This window comes from Alnus glutinosa, chromosome 11 (genome assembly GCF_958979055.1).
Source record: "Alnus glutinosa chromosome 11, dhAlnGlut1.1, whole genome shotgun sequence".
NCBI classification, from domain to species: domain Eukaryota; kingdom Viridiplantae; phylum Streptophyta; class Magnoliopsida; order Fagales; family Betulaceae; genus Alnus; species Alnus glutinosa.
Genome location: NC_084896.1, coordinates 10,453,112 through 10,477,729, shown reverse-complemented (window position 1 = coordinate 10,477,729; position 24,618 = coordinate 10,453,112). Strand labels below are relative to the sequence as shown.

General features: G+C 35.7%; 1 protein-coding gene and 1 long non-coding RNA gene across 2 annotated transcripts; one reads left to right on the top strand and one right to left on the bottom strand.

Annotated features, from left to right (window-relative positions):
• Nucleotides 1-46: 46 nt before the first annotated feature.
• On the top strand, nucleotides 47-1,790 carry LOC133880990 (uncharacterized). Its single transcript, XR_009902477.1, has 2 exons — nucleotides 47-375; nucleotides 1,520-1,790. It is a non-coding gene; the product is annotated as an uncharacterized LOC133880990 (long non-coding RNA).
• Nucleotides 1,791-11,067: 9,277 nt separating this feature from the next.
• Nucleotides 11,068-12,164, bottom strand: LOC133881097 (patatin-like protein 2). Its single transcript, XM_062320059.1, has 4 exons — nucleotides 12,021-12,164; nucleotides 11,602-11,904; nucleotides 11,282-11,454; nucleotides 11,068-11,149 (listed from the first exon to the last, which is right to left on the bottom strand). Exons 1-4 carry the CDS (start codon nucleotides 12,162-12,164, stop codon nucleotides 11,068-11,070), a joined length of 702 nt encoding a protein of 233 aa, XP_062176043.1.
• Between the last annotated feature and the right edge of the window lie 12,454 nt (nucleotides 12,165-24,618).

Genomic DNA, 24,618 nt, shown 5'->3' with positions numbered 1-24,618 from the left:
ATGGGCTGTGGTTTCGGAGATGGAGCATGTTGTGTTGGGCATTTGATGTGAAAAATGAAACATTCTTGTTTCTTAAATAAAACAAAAAAAAAAAGCCCATCAGCCCGAACGTATTAATTCCACGGCACCTTCCTACTATAAAGAGTTAAATACATACACACCAACCAGCGCCCCAACCAACCCTCTGGCTGGCGCTGGCGGAGCTGGAGATTGAGATGAGGGAGGGGAAGACGACGACTAGAATCTAGATGCAATAGACCACGCCGGTGGTCAACCGCCCCCATCCGCTGGCTGGACAGACCTTCTATCAAGTCCAAGCAGGCAGCTTGGGGTAGCTCTGTTAGGCAGATCTGTGCCTTCGGAAGACTTCTGGAGGTGAAGTCTCTATCCTTTTTGTTTTTTTTCTTCTGGGTTAGTGGTTTGTCTTTGTTTGAGTGCTGAGAGACTGAAAGATTTGGTTTTGGGAGATCATCGAAGCCCGAGGATGCTCCCTTCGTTCTGGGATCTTGGCTGCATGCCGAGAGTACCCATTTAGGCCTTCTTTGGGAGATAGATCTACGAGGATCTTCGAATGTTTATTCTTTTAAGGAGCAAAACTGAAAATTTTGGTAATTTTTTTTTTTTTTTTGCTGAAAGAAATAAGGAAAAAGACAGCTCCTTTGCTTAGAGTTAGAGATAGGGTGGTTTTAATTTGAAGTAACCGAACATATGCGGATCTGTGATTTTACTTGTGCTTGTGGTCGCTCGCTGAGATGTCAGGAGGACTCGGAATTTTCATGAAATTTTCTGGCTTAGGATAGAGATAGAGGGTGGTTTGCTTTATACTTAATTTGTTTGGTTGAAGGAAAGCAGTGTGTTTATTTGGATTCATAGCTTTCTCTTAGCCTTCGGAACGATATATTAGAGCATTCTGGATTCTTGAGTTTGTTATGTGGTAGAGAAATTTGGTTGGGCTTTCTGGGGATAGTTGGATAGTGCATGGAAAACCCTGATTTTACCTTATTCATTCTGCCTTCACACTTCCTAGAGAATCTGCCAACGTTGGTGTCTATTGGATGGATTAGGTGGCATCAACGTTGGTTCTGTGTGGAGGAATTAATATGGTACAAGGTGTAATAGATTTTTCTGATTTTGGACTTTTATGAAATGTAAATGGAATTAATTGAATGTAATAGATCTTATAGGTTGTTTGGTATATGATTGTTTGTAATAGATGTAGGTTGTTTGGAAATATCAAGTAATTGACTTGACCACTATTCAAAAGAACCAGCATGTGGATGTCCACGTACAACTGGTTTTGGTCAAAAGAAACGTATATTTATGTAACCTCATGTTTACAAGAACCTGACTCAGCAGTTAAAGATTACATTATTGATTTCTCTCTGTTTACGAATAGCTAACTTTACCATTTACAACAATACTACTATTGGCAGATAAAAAATAGATTTTACATTGGAGAACAAAATTTCATCTATATATCATCTTACAAACAATACTAGAATGTATGTTTAATGTGCAGCACGAGGCCAATAATAGGAACAAGAAGACCCAATTAAGATGTCGAATTCTTTTTGAGCCCACATATTGTCTTCAAAATCAACTGTTTTTGTCATCTGCAGAGAGGTGCACAACATCAGATACCAAATTCAACCCAATGTAAAAATTTATATTTGATATGCTAAAAATGTGAACAAGTATTAGATAGAAGAAGGTAACCTTTTGCAGTGAAGCTCGAAAGGCTTCTTTTTCTATTTCTCGTCGATGCTTCAATTTAGCTTCGACCTCATCAACTTCAGCGTTTTTCATATGATGCTTCAATTTATCTTTTACTTCGTCAATTTCAGCCTCTTTCAATTGGGCTTTAATCTTTGTCATTTCTGCAAATAAACATTCAATCATGTTAATAAAAGAGAATTGGTAGATGGATGCCAAAAATATAATACAAGACAACTAATAATGCTTATAGGTAAATAACAATTGCAATTTTTTTTTCTTAGCATAATAAGTTTATACATGAGCTATAGAAAATGAGTACAAAAGCAAGAAATGAGTAACTCACAATAAGCCAACTACTAGAAAATTGAAAAGAGAACTGGTTTGATAGCATATTATTGAGTTATTGATAGCATCTTTCCCTTGCAAAATTGATGATTATACCACTGTACAGATTTGTATTCTTAAGAAATATAAAGAAAAGAACATGATAATGAAATTTTTTGCAAATGATATCTAGATGATGTAACTTCTCTTTTCCTATATATTTATATATTGTAGTGGAAATGCTCATAAATGGCTTTCAAAACACTGGCACTCTGCAGTCTACAGAATAAAAGTATCATCTATAGTACATTAATAGTGAATAAATGGTTAAAAAAAATATAAGACACCAATGTTTCTATGTTTTGAAATGTGTGTGAGAGAATAGCTTGACTTGACTTTAAACGAGTGAGTGCCTATGTGGATTCTAAGAAAACATAGCATTAATTTAGGGATAAGAAACTAGAATGCATGCGTCCGCCAACAATTAGAGCATTGCATAAGAATAAAAAAAGACTAATATGGTAAAATTAGCTTCAAAAAACCAGACTAACATAGCATTACATTCTTCACAACATTATACTATTATAAGTTCCAAACAAAACCTAGGCCATTTTTCAAATAAAAGATAGGCATTACTTCGAAAATTCTTGACCTGCAAGACTATAGATATATCACATCTAGCTTGATTTAGACTTGGAAAAAAAAATCTCACAGGCCCATATCATCCGGTCACGTCTCTTGGTCCGAGGGGGCGCCAGAAAAGGGGGATAGAAGAAGCACCCTGAGAGGGAAGGGAAGATATGTCTGGTGGACAAGTACCTTAAGTGACAGTTCAATCAGAATCTTAATAAGTAAAGGAAATCGTTTTGTGTCCATTTGCAGAAGAAGGCTCGTCTCAAAGAAAAGTGCTTTTGATTCTAGGTCCAAATGTGGTAGAAAGAAGGGCTTAAGATGGATAAGGAATAGTAAGAGTTAATAGACTACCTCACTAATCATCTTCCTTATCGTACTACTACAACTAGAAAAGTCTAAATTAAAAGTGCATAAGTTTGTGCATAAATTTGCTGCTATTGCCGATAAACTTGGACCACAAATTAGCCCAAATTAATGCTGCCTTTTATGAGACCACACATTCCTTGCCACTTATGCGCACCATTGACGATGACACCTTACCATATTATTAATTTAGCTACTACCTACCTTTGCTGCTGGGATCTCTCATCTCTACCAAGTTAACTGCTGGCAGGACAAAGTTTAGAGCTCTAATTTCTGGGACGATTAAGATCTGATATTATAATTAACAACTAGGCCAACCATATATATATATATCTATATATAAGAAATTTGTCAGGTAGTAGAGTACTAAACCAAAATCCTAAATCTTTTCATGCATTATTCAATTTGCAATAATTCTAGTGATATAATTGCATATAATTTTGTGCATACACCCCTAATATAGTATTGACACAATGTGTACCCTAACATTAAAATAAAGGACTACTTGTTGATGGAACACCTCACTCTACTTTAGACTTGCGTGCAAAAGTTGAGCAAATAGCACAACTTTCATAAGAAGAAAGAGCAATGTTATTTAATAGTATCTTATAGGATTGCCATAATAACTTGATAATAGTTCCTCTATATCAATGTTATGACCATTAATATCAAAATGTTTTAAAAAACAAAAGGAGATCGAAGATTAAAGAATTACAATATCTTGATTCATTTTAAGAATGTAGCTTTACAAGACAAATTGGAATTCACATTGAGATAGATGATTAACTCATTTTACCTAACTGTGATTGTGATATTTCAGATGTAGCATTACTCAATTTAACTAACTCTTGTTCACAGCTTCACTATATTTGAAAATAAAAATAAATAAATAAATAAAAAGGAAAAATAAAAGAAGAAGAAGAAGATTTGAACTAGACCGCTGAGCTTGACTACTATGTAGTCTTGCACTAATTCTCATGTGAATTAATTCTTATCTTTTTAAAGATTTGCAAACAGGCATATTTCTGATTTGTGGTTGGGGAAGGAAAGAAAATGGACAACGTTTATAAAAGCTTGATGAAGCTAAAGCTAAAGCTGAGATTGAGAAGCTCAGGGTAGAATACAAAAGCAAAGCAGAATTATGCGATAACTTGAAGAAATCCCATAATGAATAGCTCATTAAAAGCCAGGAAGCACGTCTGAAAAGTGAGAAGCAATCTCAAAAACTAAATGAAAAGGCAAAAGAAATCTCTGTGGCAAAACAAATGTGTAAGGAACTTAAATGCAGTTTGAATAAAATAGAGTCTATCATTAAACAAGTGAGTGTTGCAAATGATAAGCTTATACTTTTTTTTTTTTTTTTTTTTTAGAAATATAAGCTTAGAGTTGATTGTGATGAGAAGTCCCTTAAATGGGAAAAAGAAAACAAAGATTTGGTGTTGGCTTTAGATGAGGCCAATGGGAAGATCATGGATCAAGAGCAAAATCTTCGTGCATATAGAGAAGAGATTGAAGGCCTCAAGAGGTGTCTATCGGTTTCACAAAAGACGTGTTTGGAAGCAAATAAAAGAGCTAAAGCATTTAAAGAACTGAGAGAAAGAGATGATATGTTGCTCAATTTAGAGGAGGAGAACATGAAGCTTCAAGATCAGCTAAAGTGAAAGAATGAGCAATTTGCATTCATTTGGAATCATGCTCACGTGAATTAATTGATTAAGAGATCATCTAAATCTGAATAGACCAAATAGAATCACGACAAACTTAACATGTCTAACAAACTAAGAAATTGCTAAATTGCACATCTAATAATGGAATGATAATATAATATTAAAAATCAAGGAATATATACAATGAGCATAAGATAGTATATATGTATTATTATACAAATCATATAATCATTTTAACTTGATAAAATACATAAAGAGCTTGTCTTGCAAATTCGAAGTAAAGCAATTGCTCCTTGGGATCTTTACAAACCGATAAATCATATTGCACTTGATGATTTTTCGTACGTAAAGCAAATATTAAGTTACCTTTTTCTTCTTCTTTTTTTTTTTTTTAATCATTCAAAGGAGCAAAAGGGGGTTACAAGAAGGGGGGAGCAAATATTAAGTTGCTTAATTCACCTTCAAGCTGTATACTTTCAAATCTTTTCTTTTCCCGCTGCATCTTCAAGGGATTTACTTTATTATCCTAAAGACAAACAAAAAAATAGCATGTATGAGCAATTAAGAAAACATAGCACAAGAGGTATCCAAATGTTACACCATGACAAAGTCTTTTCTTTCGATAATTAAAATATTATCTTACATGGTCAAAAAGTGTCTTCTTTTGCGCTTTCAAAATAGTTTCTGAAAACCTGCTCTTCATGATTGCTGCACGGAGAGCCTTCTTTCCATCATCAGACACTTTGGTCATAGAATTGTGCCACAGCCCACATGATTGCATACCACAAGTGGCTTCTAGTTGTTTCGAAAATACCATGGTTTCACTTGCACCCATAATGAGAAACTGCAAGAATTAAACAAGGCCAATTTTCAGGTGTTGAGCACGACAAAAGATTTTTCAGCAGATAAGCAAAACAGTAAACTATTTGTGGAATGAGTATGAAATTGATAGTCTTGTTTAGAAGAAAAATAAAAATAAAGAAAGAGATAAATAATTAATGAAATACGATAGTATAATTAATACAACCAGAAAATATGAGATAATAGTGTTCAATTTATGATACCATCATCAATGAGTACCTCCTAATTATGGTAAGCAATGGCTTCACTAATCTAAATGATTTAAGTTATATTACGGTAGTTGTAAGCATGCTCTGTATATTGTTTCCGAGGAATGCAGGATGAAGGAAGAAAGGAAGAAAATGTTTCTTCACTCAAATCCCGCAAATACAAACAGTCAAACACATGTTATTCAATTGTCAAAACATACAAACATTTCTCAGGAACCAAGCATAGATAATTTTTTTAAAAAAATACAAACAAACAAACAAAGCCCCTCCACCACCCGTAACTTGAACCCAATACCATCGGTCCTACAGTTCTTGTTGGATTGCCAATCCAAAATTTTCATATTGATTAGGTATGCCTCTGTTTCTTCCAACAAATTTTCCCATCACCCAGACCCCACACAACAGTAAAAGCCAAAAAAACGAAGCGCATGGTCCTAGCACCCGAAATGATAATAAAAAAAATGATCCAAACACATAGCACACTAAGATTTAAAAATTTGGCTCTGTTTTCTTTTCCCGGGACAGAGCGCGAGAGATCGTCTCTCTCAAACCCTAACCCTAACCCAAAAAGAAACGAAGCGCATGGTCCTAGCACCCGAAATGATGATAAAAAAATAATAATAATAAAAAAAAAGCTCCAAACGACACAGCAAACTAGGATTTAACGATTTGGCTCTGTTTTCTTTTCCCGGGACAGAGTGCGAGAGATCGTCTCACTCAAACCCTAACCCTAACCCTAGCCGTAACCCTAATTCAAGCTCCCAATCGTTGCCGTGGATTATTATTTAAGAAATACAAAAAAAAACCAATAAATGAAGGTTAGGGTTTGGACTTACCTCTGTATTTTGATGGCCGTGCGGCAGAGACAAAGGAACGCAAAACGGGAGTGAGAGAGAGAGAGCGGATCGGGAGCGACGATTCTCAGTGATGCAGTGATCGGAAACGGCAATCGGTTGTGAGACAGAGAGAGTGAGAGAGCGAAGAAGGAGAGTGAGAAAGACGTTCAGTTGTTAAGCCAAACAAATAGTCGAGGAGAAGGTCTTTTATCCACGCGTCGCGCAGTGATTGGGAAACAATTATTGGAAGCTTCCTGTAGCTTAGATCCAAAATGCCCAGTCAAAAGACAAACGCGCGGGAAGGAAATGGGAACCCAAGGGCCTTCGGAACGACGTGTAGTTTTAAGAGCATTACATTCTAAACCCTTCAGGAAATCTTTATTAATTACAGAATAGTAGTCGTTTTAACATTTTTTTTTTTTTCACATCAAATATTTTTTTACTTTTTTTTTTTTTTTTTCCTTTTTTGAGAGTCATATCAAATAATTTTAATTGTCTAAATATATCCTTAATACTACTTAACTAGATTTTGTTATTTTTAAGGGTTAAATATTTTTTGCTCGTGGTTAAGCGACTGTATTTTTTGTCTCATATGGTTTATTACGTGTCGTAGATGGTATTTTTTTTTTTTTAACAAAATAATCGGAGCTACCATGCATTAATCTGAAGAGGCCGAAGGCAAATATAGTGAATAGAGGCACATCGACACCCTACACACTAAGCCAGAAAAAATCTGACTTGGGTGCTGCCTACAAATAAACAAATATTATATTACAAGGACAGATGTTTGAGCCAATAAAGCACCCTTAATAAAGAAAAGATGGCTGATCTAGCTAACAAACCATAAAAAGTCCAGTAAAATCTGCAAATTTAACAGACGGACTTTCAAAAACTACTATAAAAAAAGAAAAAAAAAAAAAAATTTAGAGAAAGCACCCAAAACAAGCCGACATCGAAAGAGAAATTGCATGTTTCTTGCAGGAACTGGCGGAAAAACATAGATCTGGCCTCAAAAGTAGATGTAGAAGAAGAAAGCTCAGCCAAACTTTCACCAGGGACACGGACGAAGAAGCCGCTTCCCTACGAGACGTTTTGTGTTAGCCTTCCTACTTAAAGAAATCAAAAACAAGAAAAAAAAACACAAAGCTCCATAGTCTTAGAAGAACTAGGAGAACAAAAGCTCCACTAGATCTAAGTCAGGGGAAAACAAAAAATCTCATTAACCCTAGAAAGACTAGGAGGGAAGCACCATTAATTGGGGGAGAGAGGCGTGGAGCCTCCCTCCTAAAGACAAAAATGATATCTATGTCCAAAAATTGACAGAAATCCACGTCACGTGCATAAAAAAATCGACTTGTGTACCTATCTATAATTGAAAATAAAAAAATATTGAAAAACTAAAAATAATAAAAACTTCAATAAAAAAACTTTGTGAAAAAAAAAATAAAAAAGAAATAGGGGTGGCTAAACCACCCCTCAAGAGCCTTGGGTGGCTTGGTCACCCCTGTTTTGCTTGGGGGTGGGTTTGGCTACCCAGATTGGCCTGTCTATGGGTGATCGAACCACCTCCTTGACCCTTAGGGGTGATTTGGCACCCCCACAAGCTCAAAAAGGGGGGGGGGGGGGGGGAATACTCGAATTAGAGTTTGGCCCTTGCAGGTGGCCAAACCACCTCCATTTTTTTTTTTTTTTCAAAAAGTTGTTTTCTTTTAGTTTTTTAATTTTTTAAAGTTTTTCTTGTTATTTTATCATTTTTATTATGTCAATTTTTTAAGATATGCGACATGTACTTTCGTCAATTTTTGGACAAAAGTTAGATGGATGTACTATCTTTTTCTTTAGCAACAAACAATCTATCATCTATGATACGAAATGAACCATATGAAATAAAAAATAAAGTTGTTAAACCATAGGAGGTCAGATGTATTTAACCGTACTTTTAATTAAAACACATAAATAGGTCAACACTTTTAAAAGATTATAGAGTAGATATTGATGCAAGTAAGATCAAAATATGGAGCATATTATGTCTTTCTCCCTTCATTTTATTTATTTATTTTTAAAAAAAAAATTGTCTACTTGTCACCCTAAATACAATATGGGGAAAAAAAATCTAATGAGAGAAAAAAACCCTAATTTTTTATTTTTTATTTTTTTTCTGATAATGAGAAAAAAGTAATGTGGGGAGCGATTTACAATATGGAAAAAAAAAAAAAAAAAAAAAAAAAAAAACCAAGACCCTATTATTTATTTATTTTTTAATAATGAGAAAAAATAATGGGAAGCAATTTGCACCATTTTGCATACGATAGAGATTTATTTATTTACAATGGATTGGGCTCCTGCACTTAGGGTGGCCGAATTGCTAGCGATCAGACTCTTAAGTGTAGAGGATCCTCATTCTTCTACAATTTTTACCCAAAAAGTTAGGACCGAAAAGTTGTGGAACCTTTGAGAGAGGGACTTCCTACCCGAACAAAGAACTCCTTATCCGAGCAACTTGTTCAGACAATAGCCCATGCTCAGCCAAGGAGCCCCTATTCAGATAAAGAAACTCCACAAGTCCTTTTCACATTTCATAATCCAAATTAGTGAGTGTAGAATTCTATAATTAATTGGTTAAAAGCAGAATTCTATTTTCTTGCTCACGCAACTACGGGATATTTGACCACAACAGTTTTGCAACTCTTTCAAATCTTCTTCATATTCTCTTTCATAGGTTTCTCAAGCCATATATATATAAGATAGGTTTCATGCACGCAAGAACAATATTTTGAAAAAAGAAAATAATATTTTGTATATATGGTTGATATTGGGGGTGTACAAATGAAGCGGTTATAATCGCTTTAAAATTGCTAATCGCTTATAACCGCTAACCGTATAACCACTAATTGCCTAGGCAGAGGCGGTTAGCAGTTATAGGGTTTGAGAAAAGCGGTTAATAACCGCTAATCGCTTATATATATATATTAGATTTGTAACGTTTTGGTCATGGCTTGGCAATTTGGGTTAGCGGGTTGGAGTACGACCCGATTAGCAACCCGGATACAACCCGATTAATAATCGGGTTGGGACGGGTCAACCAATCGAGTTGGTGTGTCAACCAGATTGTAATTACTTTTTTTTTTTAAAAAAAAAAAAAAATTAAATTTTTTTTTAAAAAAGCCATAAATAGGTCATAAATGGGTTGACGGGTCATAAATGAGTTGATGGGTCGTAAACGTGTCGTTAATGGGTTGGCGGGTCAGGGAAATTTTTTTTTAAACCGGGTCGCAATCGCGCGGGTTGACCTGCCAACACGATTCTAATCGGGTTGACCCGATTATGACCCGAACCTGACTAGCCCAAACCCAAACCCTGTATTTTCGTGTCGTGTTCAAGTCGGGTTCTTGGATTATATCAAAAATTGCCAACCCTAGTTTTGGATTTATATTTGGATTTGTAACGTTTGAGTTTTGGATTTGTTTGTATTTGGTTATTTGGATTTGTTATGTTTTAGATTTGTATTGTATTTGGATTTGGATTTGTTACTATTTTGGATTTTGGATTTAAAACATGCACTAAAATCGGCCCAAAAGCGGCCAAAACGGGTCCATAACCGGCCCAAAACAGGTCTAAAATCGATCCAAAACCCAAATTGAAAAGCAGTTATACAACCGATGGTTATCTACTCAATAATCGCTAATCGCCGGTTATAAAAATAACCGCCTCCTCCTAGGCGGTTAGTAATTAGTAAAATGCAATAATTTCCTAAGCAATTAGTGGTTAGTGGTTTTAGCTAATAACCTCCGGTTATAACCATTTGTATACTCCTAGTTGATATTCCATCTATATAAATTGAAATTTGATTGATCATAAGTGTCAAAATTTAGAGAGGATCTTCTTGCCATATTTATCTGTTTCAAAAATCAGAATTTTCGTGAGATCTCCTTACGTACCTTTCTTAATTAGCACATCTCATTTACCCATTATAATTTTATAATATATAAATAAATCAATTATAACACAATTAATTATATATAATCACAATGTATCCCTCTTGGGTATTATGGTGATGGTCGTATAGGCCTTCAAATTAAGTACTGGTATCAATCTCCTTGATTTTCTCTCTTTCTTTCTCTTCTCAAAATAAGCTTCTACTCCCTCTTATATTTTAAGAAAAGAAAATGCAGTAAAAGTTATATTTGGAAGGTAATTAATTTTCTTATTTTTATTTATCACACTTCGGAAAATAAAAATGCTTACATCGACCTTAATTTGTCATTGTTATCCCATGCATCTGGCCGGATTTTGTAGAAATTAGAATAAAACAAACAATATATAAAGTATAAACGAATCAAATAGTGGCCTGATTATTTAATTTGTACATGTCCACCTCAAATTTTAAATATTTTGCTAGCTAGAATATATAGCCGGCCATATATAAAGAATTTACTAGTCGGATCAGTTTAATTAATATCATCTGGAATTTGCGGTGCCATGTCCATGGAGGGACCTAGCGTGGCGAAGCAGCCTCTCTTGGGACAGTATTTTCGCAAACCTGCAAGAACATAATTAAGTTTCCATTAATTAGACTAATTAATTAATTACGTGATAATTAAATTGATCATATATATATATATAGCATTAATAAATATTAGTTTGATAGACGTACGTATATATATATGCGTACCTTATGAGAGCCTCTTCATTAGTCTCTTCGCCAGAAGGCTCGAAAATGCCCGTGTCCAAATTCACTCTAGAAACTGGTTTCTTGAGCAACCCTTGGCCAACTTTCACAAGATGATCCAAATTCTTCTTTGTGGCTATATCCACAGAAGAGACATTCCCCCTTAACCTATCGTCCTGCAACCGGAGGCACAGAAGAAGAAAAGATGAACAAAGTAATTAATTAAAGCTAGGGCTTTTGAATTTCATAGTACTATATATCCCTTCCATTTCCATGAATAATGATAATAAATATATAGATGTATATATATTGATTATTAATACCTGAATCCGGAGGTAGCTTTTCTCCGTACGAAGGGCTTGAAAAACTGTAGAGAGGTGGAGGTGGACCATATCTGCACTTGCTTGCATAAAAACGTCAAAAATAGGCGTGGAACCACCTTTGGTTAACCAACTCAAAACACCCCACTTAGCTGCCACACGCGCATCATATTTCTTTTCAGCTTTCGAAGACCCTGTTCCTAATGATATTACCAGAAACCTTCCAAACTCCTCTGGTTTTATGGGAAAGAAGTCTGGACTTCCTCTACTCACCTCCTTTGTTACTTCAACAATGGCAATTAAAGCCTACAATTATTGGACAAAATTATTATTAACTTAATTATCTGCTAAAAAAATAAAAATAAAATTTGCAGTTTAATTAAATTTGCTTTTTATATATATATATATATGTAAGCTCGTACCGGATTATTTGCAACAACGCCACCGTCTATGAGCGAGGTTAAAGTCTCTAACTTCTCCTGAGGGGTGTCTGGTTTGAAAGTAATGAGCTGGAAGATAAGTTGGTGCTGCTGAGGTTGCAATGCATACGTCCGAGAGTAGGGCATCTATACTTAGGTTTTTCTTGACTTGGTGCATGCATGCATGCATGCATGAAAAGCAAATCATGTTGATCAAAGTTGATTATTCCAATTCACTTTCTAACTCTTTCAAGAGATCGATTGAAGTTTATAAACCTCAAAGCTTGAGAAGACGGTTGGCTGGAGTTGCTTGATGTCAAATGTTGGAATGACGACATTAGTCAATGTCTGGTGCAATCTTGTGTTTCCAAGTTTTTCTTTGACAAGGCTATGGAGATACTTGCCGTTGTATTTTGGCCCGGAAAGGGCTTCCATTATCTTTGTAACATGGGGAAACAATGGACATCTGTACGTAATTTAAAACTATGAGATCATGTTTTACCTGGTTGGTTATCATATATATAATATATATAGGAATATAGGATAATTATTGCATAGTATATATGTTATTGAGCTTGTGATTTCATGGAATTCAATATATATATATATATATATAGTAAATTTAACCTGTTCTGTGGGAAGATTTTAGGACCCTGTTTTAAGTAGAAGTCCTCGATATCCTTGGCTGCAAACAAGGGTCTATTCTTTTCATTTGGGCTAGTCAGCATGGCAGTGACAAGACCACCTGTGCTTGTTCCTGCAATCACATCAAAATAATCTGCGATTCTTGCTTCTTCACCATCCAGCTTCTGCACCAATAGACAAACAATCGATCGAGAGAGTAAATTCTCCAATTAATGTATATATATATATATATGCTGAACCAACAGAATGACATGTGAATGAATGATCGATACATAATATTCTGATTAATTACTATATATGGTGTGCACGCAATGGCGTATCAGTATAAGTCAAACAATAATGAAAAAGTAGTGTAGTTTGGCATGCATGCATGGAAGCATGTGGCTAACTACCTGAAGCTCAGATTCTAAAAAAGTAAGAATAGTTGCTGGGATAAGCCCTCTAATTCCACCGCCATCAATGCTTAGAACGATGATTAGGATCCCATAAGTTGGAGGCTGTAGGGCTACACTACTACTACTACTACTACTACTTGTTGCTTCCATGGAGAATTAAGGTGAAGGTATGAGAGAGAAAGAGAGAATTCGAGAGCTTTTGAATGATCTTGATATGAATTTAAGAAGAATTTGGGTATTTATATATAGATTCAATCTTCATGCTGACCATGCATGTTCCAACCAGCCAAGCACGTGCAGGGATCACGCCCTTGAAAAAGTCAATATAAAACACGATTCAAAGTTGACCCAATTCTAGTAATTTCTTGGATATAATTGTTCAAACTTGATTACTACGTACTGCAAAGTCCTACTTTTTTTTTTTTTTTTTTTTTTTTTTTTTTTTTTTTAAATTTTTATGTTTTTTATTAGGGTTTCCTAGGGTGTTCATTTTTGCGGACGATACCACGGGTCAATTGGCCCACATACAATGGTAGCTTTCAGTGTGCAGAAGTCCATGAACATCCCCAGACTAATCCCCAACCTCCACCCATGGCCACTCAGAATCGGGGGCGTCGTTGAATCGCTGGCTTCGCTCGGGTAGCTGGCCTCAAGAGGGAGCTAGGTAGCACCTAGCAAGTTTTGAACTCGTGATCTCATGGGTATCACACCCTAGAAGCCCCAAGCCTTAACCACTAGGCCAACCCCTTGGGGTTATAACTGCAAAGTCCTACTTGCCTTCCTTGTAGATCATAAACAATTGTAAAATTCATATAAGTTGCAACGTTTGTCTTGTTTGTTTTATTCTTCAGGTTGGTTTTGTTTACTCTTTCTCAACCCGCGGCCTACACTAGTATTTGCAGAGAGAAGACCTATCATCCCAATTTCTAACAGTCCTGCTGAATTGGAACAAAAATGGACACTATAGCTAGTTAAGAATGGTAGGTGCGACTTGCATGAAGAATTTTAGGTAAGAATGATTAGGCGAAATTAACCAACAAAGGCCAACGTGTGGGAGGACTAGTTAGTTCGGCCTAACTGATGAAGCTAATGAGTTTGCTACCTCAATTTAACTCTATCAAATGGCTAATATAAAAACATATATATATATATATATATATATATATATATATATATATATATATATAAATCAAATTAGGCCTAGTTAACAAGTAAATCTGTTGATTTCGCAAAGGCGGGGCCTCAAGAAATCGACCATGAATGAATCAAGTCCAAGTGCTAAGTCTTTTTTTTCTTTCTTGATGAATAAACATTTAAAAGTGCTAAGTCTTCACAAGAAATCAAGAGTTCAACAAAGGTACCTTGGTACCTGAAATTGTATCTGCACTTAACTTCCAAACGTGATAAACATTTTAGTTATGGAACATCGAGTAAATATTCAAAAACACAAAATTATGAGACACTAATCAGTTGTTGGAAATTGGAAACTATACACACATTAAGAGAGAGGATGAAAAGGAAGAGAGACAATAAATAAATTGATAGAAGACTTTGTATTCTTTCACTCAACTTGATTAAAAATAACTTGCTTACATGGGTACGTATTTATAGGATATGAATTACCCTTCTAGCTTCTTCACATTAGCTCCATTCATTTATATCTTAAATAACTCCCATGTAACTCCTATTAAAATAACTCTTGAAAACTCAAAAGACACAACCTCTTCAAGTCTCTTAGTAACTTACAAGAATAACAAAGACTAAAATAAATGTTATTAAAATTAAGTTTATTATTCAACATCAGTTTCTTGGTTCCATAATCTATTTTTCACATACCCTGGGGCTTTTTCAGGGCCTCCCTGTCGCCTACAAAATGAAAATGAATGTTTCTCAAAATGGTCATGCTAGCAAGAGTATGGCAACCATCAATTAAGCATTAAGTTATAACCATGAATCAGAGAATATTACATAAAACCATTTAACAGATTAAGAGTTGCAGAGCAGAAGGATTAGTACCTCATTGAAATTTAATTTAAATATTATTCTTAAATATTGGTTATGGCATATATGTTTTTCAGCACCTGTTTTGAATCTTATAAGATAGTATCCATTTGATTATGCGTATTACCAACATAAAAAGGTTTAAGTTTTTAATCTATATTCATCAATCATTCTAGTGGGGCAGACATGCACAATATATAGTTTCATCAAACAATTGTCAGGCTTTACCATAAAGGTACATAGGAATCTAAAAGATGCATGTTGTTGTGGATAGTGAAAAAGAAGTTGAAAAACAAATTGATCTTTGCTACTGGACGTGACAACAGGACAACGAATAATTTTGGAATAGTAATGCTAGAAATCACATTTTATTCTATAATTATTTCACAATATTGATGTAGTAGTTCCAACCACTTTTCATTGTGGACAATGTCGTATTGTTTGCATGGTAGGGTCCGAATAGGTTATTGTCATGTCTGGATATGATTAAGGTTTCATGCTCAAACTGCCTTTTCATGTCCGGATACCAATGTCAGTGGTACTTTCTGACATAGTACTCATGCATAGACATCTCAGGGAAAACTTAGTTCCTGAAGCTTCTCATGCTCGAATAGCTCCATCCCTGTTCGGACACTGATCTTCCAGAATGACACTACAAAAAAAAGGACAATTATAGATGGTTTTTTTCTAGATGGTTTCTAAAACCGGCTAGAATTAAAATTTTACAGACGGTTTTTAAACAACCGTCTCTAAATAAATAAATATGGACGGTTTGAGTAAACTGTCTATAAATTTACAGACGGTTTGAAAAAAACCGTATGGAAATTTACATTTCCAGATGGTTTTGATCAAATTGTCGATAAATTTAGAGATGGTTTGGAGAAAACCGTCTGGAAATTTACATTTCCGGACCGTTTTTTTCAAACCGTCTGGAATTATTGATATTAAATAAAAAAATGGTGACAAAAATCGCTTGGATTAAAAAAAATTAATTATGGACGGGTTTAAAAAAACGGTCTAGAAATGTAAATTTTCAAACGGTTTTTTCCAAACCGTCTATAAATTTACAGACGGTTTGGAACAAACCGTCTGAAAATTCATAAGTATTCAAATGACACGGATAGGCACCTAACTTTTCAGCCGTAGATCGACACACTATCAACGGCTTAAACGCGTCTAAAGAAAATGACGCAGATTGAGAAGCATGTCAAAATGACGCATATTCCCCAAGCAAAGAAGGCGTATAGCCCCTCTGAACCCCACGTCGCAAATGTGAACCCCAGCCCCTCATGAACCTCAGCCGGCCGAACGACAACCTTGAGGGTGAAGCAAAATGCTATTCTTCGACACTTCAATCTAAAGGGCCGAGTCTTTCCTTTTTGGGTTCGTTGATTCACACGGGCAACGAGATCTTGACGGAATGGCGGGATCGGGACAATGGGAGAGAGTGCTGGAGATGGAGTGTCGGATTTGTCAAACCCACGCCGGTGTGCGTGGGTTTCCGGCCGAATCTGGCGAGGCCGTCTGGGTTTCCAGCCGGATCTGGCGAAGTTGTCTGGGTTTCTGGGCAAAACCCACGCTCAGTATCTCTCTCTGGCTACATACAGAGAGAGATCCGGCCAGAATACCACGTATTTCGGCTGGTTCTCTCTTCCTCTATCTTTCTCTGCCGCCAGCCGGTGTGCGCGGGTGACAGATCTTTCTTCCTCTCTCTCTTTCTCCGTCGCCGTTTGGATCTCTCTTCCTCTTTCCTTCTCTGTCGCCGGGCGGCGTATGAACCGATCGAATATCAAAAAACTAATTCAGATCATATTAATTAGTTTTAATATCAAAAAACTAATTAATATAAAAAATAATCGAAACAGAAGAAAAAAAAAAAAAAAAAAAAAAGTCTAGACAGTTTTGGGCAAAACCGTCCAGAATTTTTTTGGACGGTTTGGCCCAAACCGTCCAGAAATTTATTTAGCGATACAATACTAAAACCGTCCAGATTTTTTTATTTTATTTTATTTTCTGTAGTGTAACCATGTCCGCTGACATGTCCGGACACCACAAGTCTCATGTCCTATAGTGCTCCAGATCATTATTAAGGTTTAATTAGGTCTTAATTGAGAATTTGAGATCTTTTGACCTTTTGAGTTGACTGAACCAAGAACGTTCATGGTCCCCACCACAAACGATCGTTGACGTGTTGTACTGTGTGTTGGAAAGTACATTCCACACTTTCAGCATGTGTGTCAATTTGTACCACAAACAATCGCGATCGTATGCCGAACGATCGCCTAACCCTAGATTTTACATGAACGTTTGCAATTCTCTTTACAAACGTTCGCAAACAAGCCAGATCAATTTATTCTTATCCACTCCCATTTCTTTTCCTATAAATACCCCCCCCCCCCCCCCCCCACCCTCGCCCTTTTCACCTCATATTTGCCCATTTCGTCAATAAACCCTTGAGGGAGAGTGATAGACTATTTTGGAGAGAGAGAATGAACTCCATTAGTCTTTCACCTTCAAGAGATGTAACATCCTTAACCTAACTCGTTTCTTAAATGGTTATTACATTATTTAGTTAGTTTTCGTGACCTAACTTACTGTTTTCTTAATATCTCTAGTTAGTTTTACATCCTTGCTTAGTTTTGGCTTTAATATTAGTTTATCAATAGATTAGTAGTTTAAGTGAGGTTTAACGTTCCAAGTTCTACATGGAGGCATTACTGTGGCTTAAGACTCTAGCGCGGTTATGGAGATGACCTAGTGAATCCTGTCGAGATATGATAGATATCATCTTTATGCTTTATCTTCTTAAGTGTAGAATTTAACTCTTGTTGTTGGTGACTCTTAGACTATTAGCTTTGGATCTGTACTATTATTTTGATGACTGGTCTTAGACTGTATTTTGAGAGGCTTCGGCTATTAATGTTATGATGATGTTTTAGTTCTTGATGTGATTGTGGATTTTTATCTTTATTCTTTTACGTAAAAGTTTTCTGTTGCAGACTCGCTTCAAAGAGGATGAGATTGATCTCTATGATCATGTTTTTCTTAGAATAAGATTGAGAGACGAACCGTGAAGATAACTACCAATTAGTTAATTTCACTAGTACGTTACTTGTTCGGAAGACATTGTTCATGTCCGAACAGCAGTTACAATACCTGTCTTTTTTAAGAATCTTTACTATCTTCACTTGTATACCCAAGTACACAGCAATCTAATCCCCAATAAATAAGTTAAAAAAAAAAAAATTCAAGTTTTGGACAGCCAATTTAAAAACTAACAATGTGGTCTTTTTCTTAGTCATGGAATCACTACAAAAAAAAAAAAAAAAAAAAAAAAAAGGCCTTTTGGGCCGTTTTTGTTGGAGCATTTTACCAAAACGGCTCTAATTAGAGCCATTTTTAACTAAAGTAGCTCTAATTTGAGCCGTTTTAAAAAAATATTGTTTGAAATAGAGCCGTTTTAACAAAAATGGTTCGAAATGGAGCCGTTTTGATCAAAACGATTGATCACACATGATCATACCACAATCGATCACACATGATCGTACCACGATCGATCACCCTTAGATCGTACCACGATCGATCACATAGATCGTACCACGTTCCATCACATGGATTGTACCACAATCGATCACATAGATTATAACACAATCGATCACATAATCGTACCATGATTTATCACATTGATCGTACCACGATCGATTACATAGATCATACCACGATGGATCACATGATTGTACCACGATGGATCACATAGATCGTACCACGTTCCATCACATTGATAGTACCACGATCGAACCCCATGATCATACTACGATCGATCACATGATCGTACCACGTTCCATCACATAGATCGTATCACGATCGATCACATTGATCGTACCACGTTCCATCACATTGATCGTACCACGATCGATCACATTGATCGTACCATGTTCTATCACATGGATCGTACCACGATCGATCACATAGATCATACAACGTTCCATCACATAGATTGTACCACGTTCCATCACACTTAGATCCTACCACGATCGATCACATGATCCTACCACAATCGATCGCATAAATCGTACCACGATCGATCGTGGTAATACTAATTGTGTCAATGCCCCCTCTCAAACTACCAAAAAGTGTCAATATTCCTCCTAATGATAAAAATACCCTTCATAAAATTATTAAAATTAAAAAAAAAAGTATAAGATAACAAAAAATTATAGAAAATAAATAAATAAATAAAACTGGTTTTAATTTTCTTTCGTTTGTTTATTTAATTTTTTTTTTCAATAATTTTCTGTTTTTTTAAACAAAAATTTGTTTTTCCTTTTTTCTTTAATTTGTTTTTTAAAAATATTTTTTTTTAGTTTTTTTTTTAGATTATTTTCGTTGGAGCCCTTTTGGGTGAAAACGACTCCAACTAGGAGTCGTTTTCTTCCAAAACAACTCCAAGTCGTTTTGAGGGGGCATGAGGGACACGAAAATTTTTGTGTCCCGCGCGCTCCCTCATCTTTTTGTTCAAAATTTTTTAAACTTTTTTTATTTCTTTTTCTCTTATAGGTACTCACTGGCCTTGTCCCACGCAACTCCTTTCTCTCTTCTTTCTTTTTCTTTTTCTTTTTTCTTCTTTCTTGTTTATCCTCTTCTCCCCCGAACCCAGAGAGATGAAAAAGAAAGAGAAGGAGCGTCCAACAGAGAGACACACGCAATCAGAGAGAGAGAGAGAGAGAGAGAGAGAGGCTTTCTTTCATTGTCTCTCTAATTGCGCCCAAGAAACAAAGCGGCAAGCAGCAAGACCCAGCGAAGCTCGAGTTGCCGCTAGTGAGGGTGACTAGGCTAGGAGCTCGGCCAAGCGAGCGGCCAACGTGGGCTCGGCTAAGTCAGTGCCCGAGTTGCCGAAGAAGAAGACAAAGAAAGCTGCAAAGAAGGAAGAAGAGCACGAGGAAAAAAACCTCAGTCGAGATTTTTTTGTAACTGGCATTTTGGTTTTGAATGGTTCCCTTGTTTTTCCATTTGGTGTTTGGTATGACCGTCAGTGTTCTGGATTTTCAGAAGGTCGATGTTTGAATCAGAATAGTTTTGAGTTAAAAATCTTGTTGTTGCATAATGTATTCATTTTCTTTGATGATTATGGGGAATACTTTCCCAAGATGTTGTCCCTGGTTTCTGCTATATGTCCCTGATAATAGCCCATTGCTTAGAAGATAAAGCCGATTTCCGGCGATTTGGTTGTAGCCATTTAGTCCAGCTCATTGGTGTTGTTCCTGGCCAGGGGGATTCTTGTTCGGATGTATAGTGTACTGAAAAAGGGGTTTTGATATATATATATATATATATATATATATTATTTTTTTTTATTATTTAGAGTCGTTTTAGGGACCCTAAAACAGCTCTAAAAAAACTATTTTTTTTTTATTTTTTTTTTATTATTTTTTTTTTTTGTAAAAAATTTTTAAAGTCATTTTATAGTCCTTAAAATGGGCGGTTTGAGTCGGTTTTTGACAAAACGACTCTAACTAATTGGAGCCGTTTTAAAAAGCGGCTTAAATCGGTTTGAGCTGTTTTAATAAAAACGACTCAAATTAGAGTCGTTTTAGTTCAAAACGGCTCAAACGGTTCAAAACATTTTAATACGCGATATGTTGAGCCATTTTGAAAATAGCTCAAAAAAAAAAAAAACGGTTCAAAACATTTTGAGCCATTTTAAGGCCTTAAAACGGCTTTAAAAAAACGGTTCAAAACACCTGATTTTTTGTAGTGAATGTGAATTGTGATGTGTGGTGCTGATTGTGTATCACTGCTTCAGTGCTTCTCATAGGTTTTGATTTGTCAATGACCTATTTGGTAATGGCTGCCTCCCATATGCGAGGATAATTGTTATTTAGAGGTTATGATATTCTTAAGTTCTTTTGGTCCAAGCTTGTAGAAATGATTCACGTGATAGTTCATAGATGTGGTTTTTGTGGCCTGAGCGGAAGTTTGATCATCATGTGTTGGATTTGCCAATGAATTTGGACAAATGCATATAAAGGAGGAGGAATGATAGATATCCAAAAACATTTTTTTTTTTTTTTTTTTTTTTTTCATAATTTGGTTCTAACTTGATGTGTCACAATCTCATGAGATCTATCATTGTGGGAATGTGCCACAATATTATAGGATTGTGACACATCAGGTTGGAACCAAATACTGAAAAAAGTGTTGGGATGTCAAACATTTCTCTTCCAGTAATATAAAAAGGGATAAAAGAACAAACAATAATATGAATTGTGACCGACTTAATGTTTGGGTGTGAGATAATTGTAGTGTTTGAGATATTTTGTGTATTAAATCAAGGGTAATATTATTTAGTAGATTGTTATGTTATACAAGTGGGATGATGTGGCGATAGTGAAAATCAACAATTAATTTTTTTACATGTTTTCATTCAATGACTGATTTTCACTACCACATCAAGTTGTATAGAAAAAATTCAGAGCATTTTTTAAATGCCGCAAAATAGGTTTTTTTTTTTTTTTTGGTTGTTTTAGTGATTAATCAAATTAAAAGATTGGGAGACATTGCACCATGGGTGATATATTGAAGGAGCCAGGGTAGACGTGGTTTCTCGAAAATATAAATATTGAAAGAAAGAAACAAAGATAAACGATCTTGAATATGTTAATTAATTGCACATAAATAAATATTCAAACCAGAATCCTTGTTTAAACTTGCTGATTTGCTTAGAATACCAGGAATGAAGGCATAAATTTACACTTGATTAATTCAAGTGAATACTCAAGGTTGGAAAAATATGAAGATAAATTCTTTACCGTTGTTATTCAATCTCAAAATATATATATCACATGCATAACAAAGCATATGTGTAATGAATGCCACAATATGCCTTGAAATAGGCTACAATTTGTGGACCCATTCGATAAAAGTTCATTTTGATATCAGTTTAATTAAAAGAAACCACTGCTTCATTTTGATATCATGGATCATTGCGCTTTCTCATGAGAGGCTCTTCATTAGTCTCTTCGCCAGAAGTGCAGTCCAAATTTACCCAACAAACTGGTTTTTTAGGCAATTCATCGATCACCAACTTAGTTCTTCTTTTATCTCCATTTTGTGGAAATACAGAGATAATGGATGTATACTGCAAGAGTGCAAGGCATTGAAAACTAGTGTTCAACAGAGCTAAAGGTTTAAAGAATGAATACTGCCAGAGCAGATCATGGAACCTAAACGCTTTTGAAGAGTTATTCTGGCAAGGAAGCGTGTGCGGGCATAATGGTTACACAAATTAGGAAGGCAAGATGCAGAGAGAAAGGCGGAAGAGTAAGGAAGTTACCAATTGGTGGTACAAGAGGGATTGCTGATGATGGGCTCCTGACTTCTTGGCCCCGCCAATAATTTTTTCAATAGTTGATCTTATAACCTATCTCAGAAATTTAAGTAACAATTACTTAAACTTAATTTTTTTTTTTACTTATAAAAATGACTAACAATTAAAGCATAATGCTTCACAAATATTGAATCTATACCCTCAAAACAAGCTCTCTAACCATATGGCAAGTACCAAATTTTTTTTTTTTTTAAAAAAAAGACAAAAAAAAGAGAGAGAGAATTTGATGAAACCGTACCTAATCTAAATAGACCCAATGATGATTGTTGATCAGCTTCACAAAGAAACCCATGACCCCATCACCATGAGCCCAATCGTTCATCGAATCTTCATTGTGTTACCTGCGTTTTGGGCAGTCACTCAGATAAAAAGTCTGCGATTCAACACTCCGATTCTGAGTGGCCATAGGTTTGGAGCTAGGGATTAGTCTGGGGATGCTCATGGACCTCTGCACATGGAATGCTACCACTATGTGAGCCAGTTGACCCGTGGTATCATCTACAAATGGGCACCCTAGGATACCTTGATTAAAAAAAAAAATCACTACAGATTTCTTTGGTTACAAAGGAAGCGGGATAAAGTACAAAAAACAAAGCAGACAAAACCAAAATCAGATCTAGTACTACTCCAAACATAAACCCAGAAACAAAACTAACAAGTTAAATGAGAAAACATGCCCACAATCCAATCTACCAATCTCACATAGAGTTGGTCTCACTTGGAGCTTTGTCCCCCTTTGACTCAGTTTTCTTCGGGTTCTTCTCTTTGCCTTTAAAATCATCCCTCAGTTTTGCTTTTTGATTCCCGGTTTTTCTCGACTCTCTCTCTCTCAATTGTAAGCTCAAGATGGACGCATGTCCAGGTTTGTTTTATGAGGAGCTTTGATGAGCGAAAACACAAAGCTCGCAGGTGGGAGCACTTGAAATGGAGTGCAACATAGGAGACCCAGAAATGGATCGAGAGAAACCCAGAAGGTGATAATCGAGAGAGAGATGGTGCTTTGAATTTTTTTAATTTTTTTTTTTCGTTCACGGAATTCAAATCTCGTGCCTAGAATTTTTCTCTTTCTGGTTGCTACAGCTTCTTTGCAAACAAATCAGAAATGTCACGTCTGTCATTTTGTCAGTGAAAATGGCAAATGTGACTGAGCCCCGTCAGTTCCACATCAGTTTATAACACTCTTATTAGCATTTTTCTTCAAGTTTTGTTTGAATTTTTGTTTTGCTCCTTCTAGTTAAGTGCTTCCCACGTATATTTTATGTACATAGTTAAGTGCTTCCCATGTATATTTTATGTACACTTAAGGTTGTCTTTCACTTCTTTTTTTTTATAAAATTTTCGTTACTTATAAAATTAAAAAAAAAACATTATAAGCCACTTGGGCTTCCCACCAATCATGTTCTTAAATTAAAATATTCTTTTTATGATGATGAAGTATAGAAGGATTAGGATCCCAAAATTGTCTGTCCGAAATTTGGAGTAGGGCTCAGAGCATTAGCATTGAGCTCTTCAACTTAAAAGTTTCAGCAAATTTTAGAGAAAAACCCAAAAATCCTTCGTGCAGCAAACTCTCCAAAGTTTCTCTAAAATAAGTTATGGCCAAAAACCTCTCCAAATTTGACCCCAAAATTTCTTAAGCCATCTATTTTTTTTTTTTTTTATCATTTTCTTTCATTCTCCCGCTTCTTCCCTCTATTCCTTGGCGCCCCCTTTCCCTTTCCCTTTCCTTTTCCTTTTCCTTTTCCTTTTCTGTGACCCGCCAATGATGACAGTGGAGGCCTTGGAGTGGAACAACGAGTTTTATTTCTTCTATTCCCGAACCTTCGTTTCCCGTAGACCTCTCTGTCTGTCTGTCCCTTTCTCATTCCGCCATTTTCTTTATTATTGAGCTTCTTCCAAATTGGATTTTCTCAATCCTTCTTGGTGCTTCTCTGTTGTTTGTTATGAGCCTAGATGTCTAGTTACCTTGAAGTCTCAGCAAGTTAGTGTAATCGTGACTCAGCTGTTTTCATGGGACATGTGCAGCAAACTCACGTGGACAGCAAGGCAGGGGGCAGATAGCTGACGATTATCCATGTTACTGATTTTACACGTGTTAGTAGTTTTGTTGGTTGTGCTGTTAGTGGCTGACTACTTAGTAGGAGTTAGAGTATGTCGTGTGTTTTTATCTTCC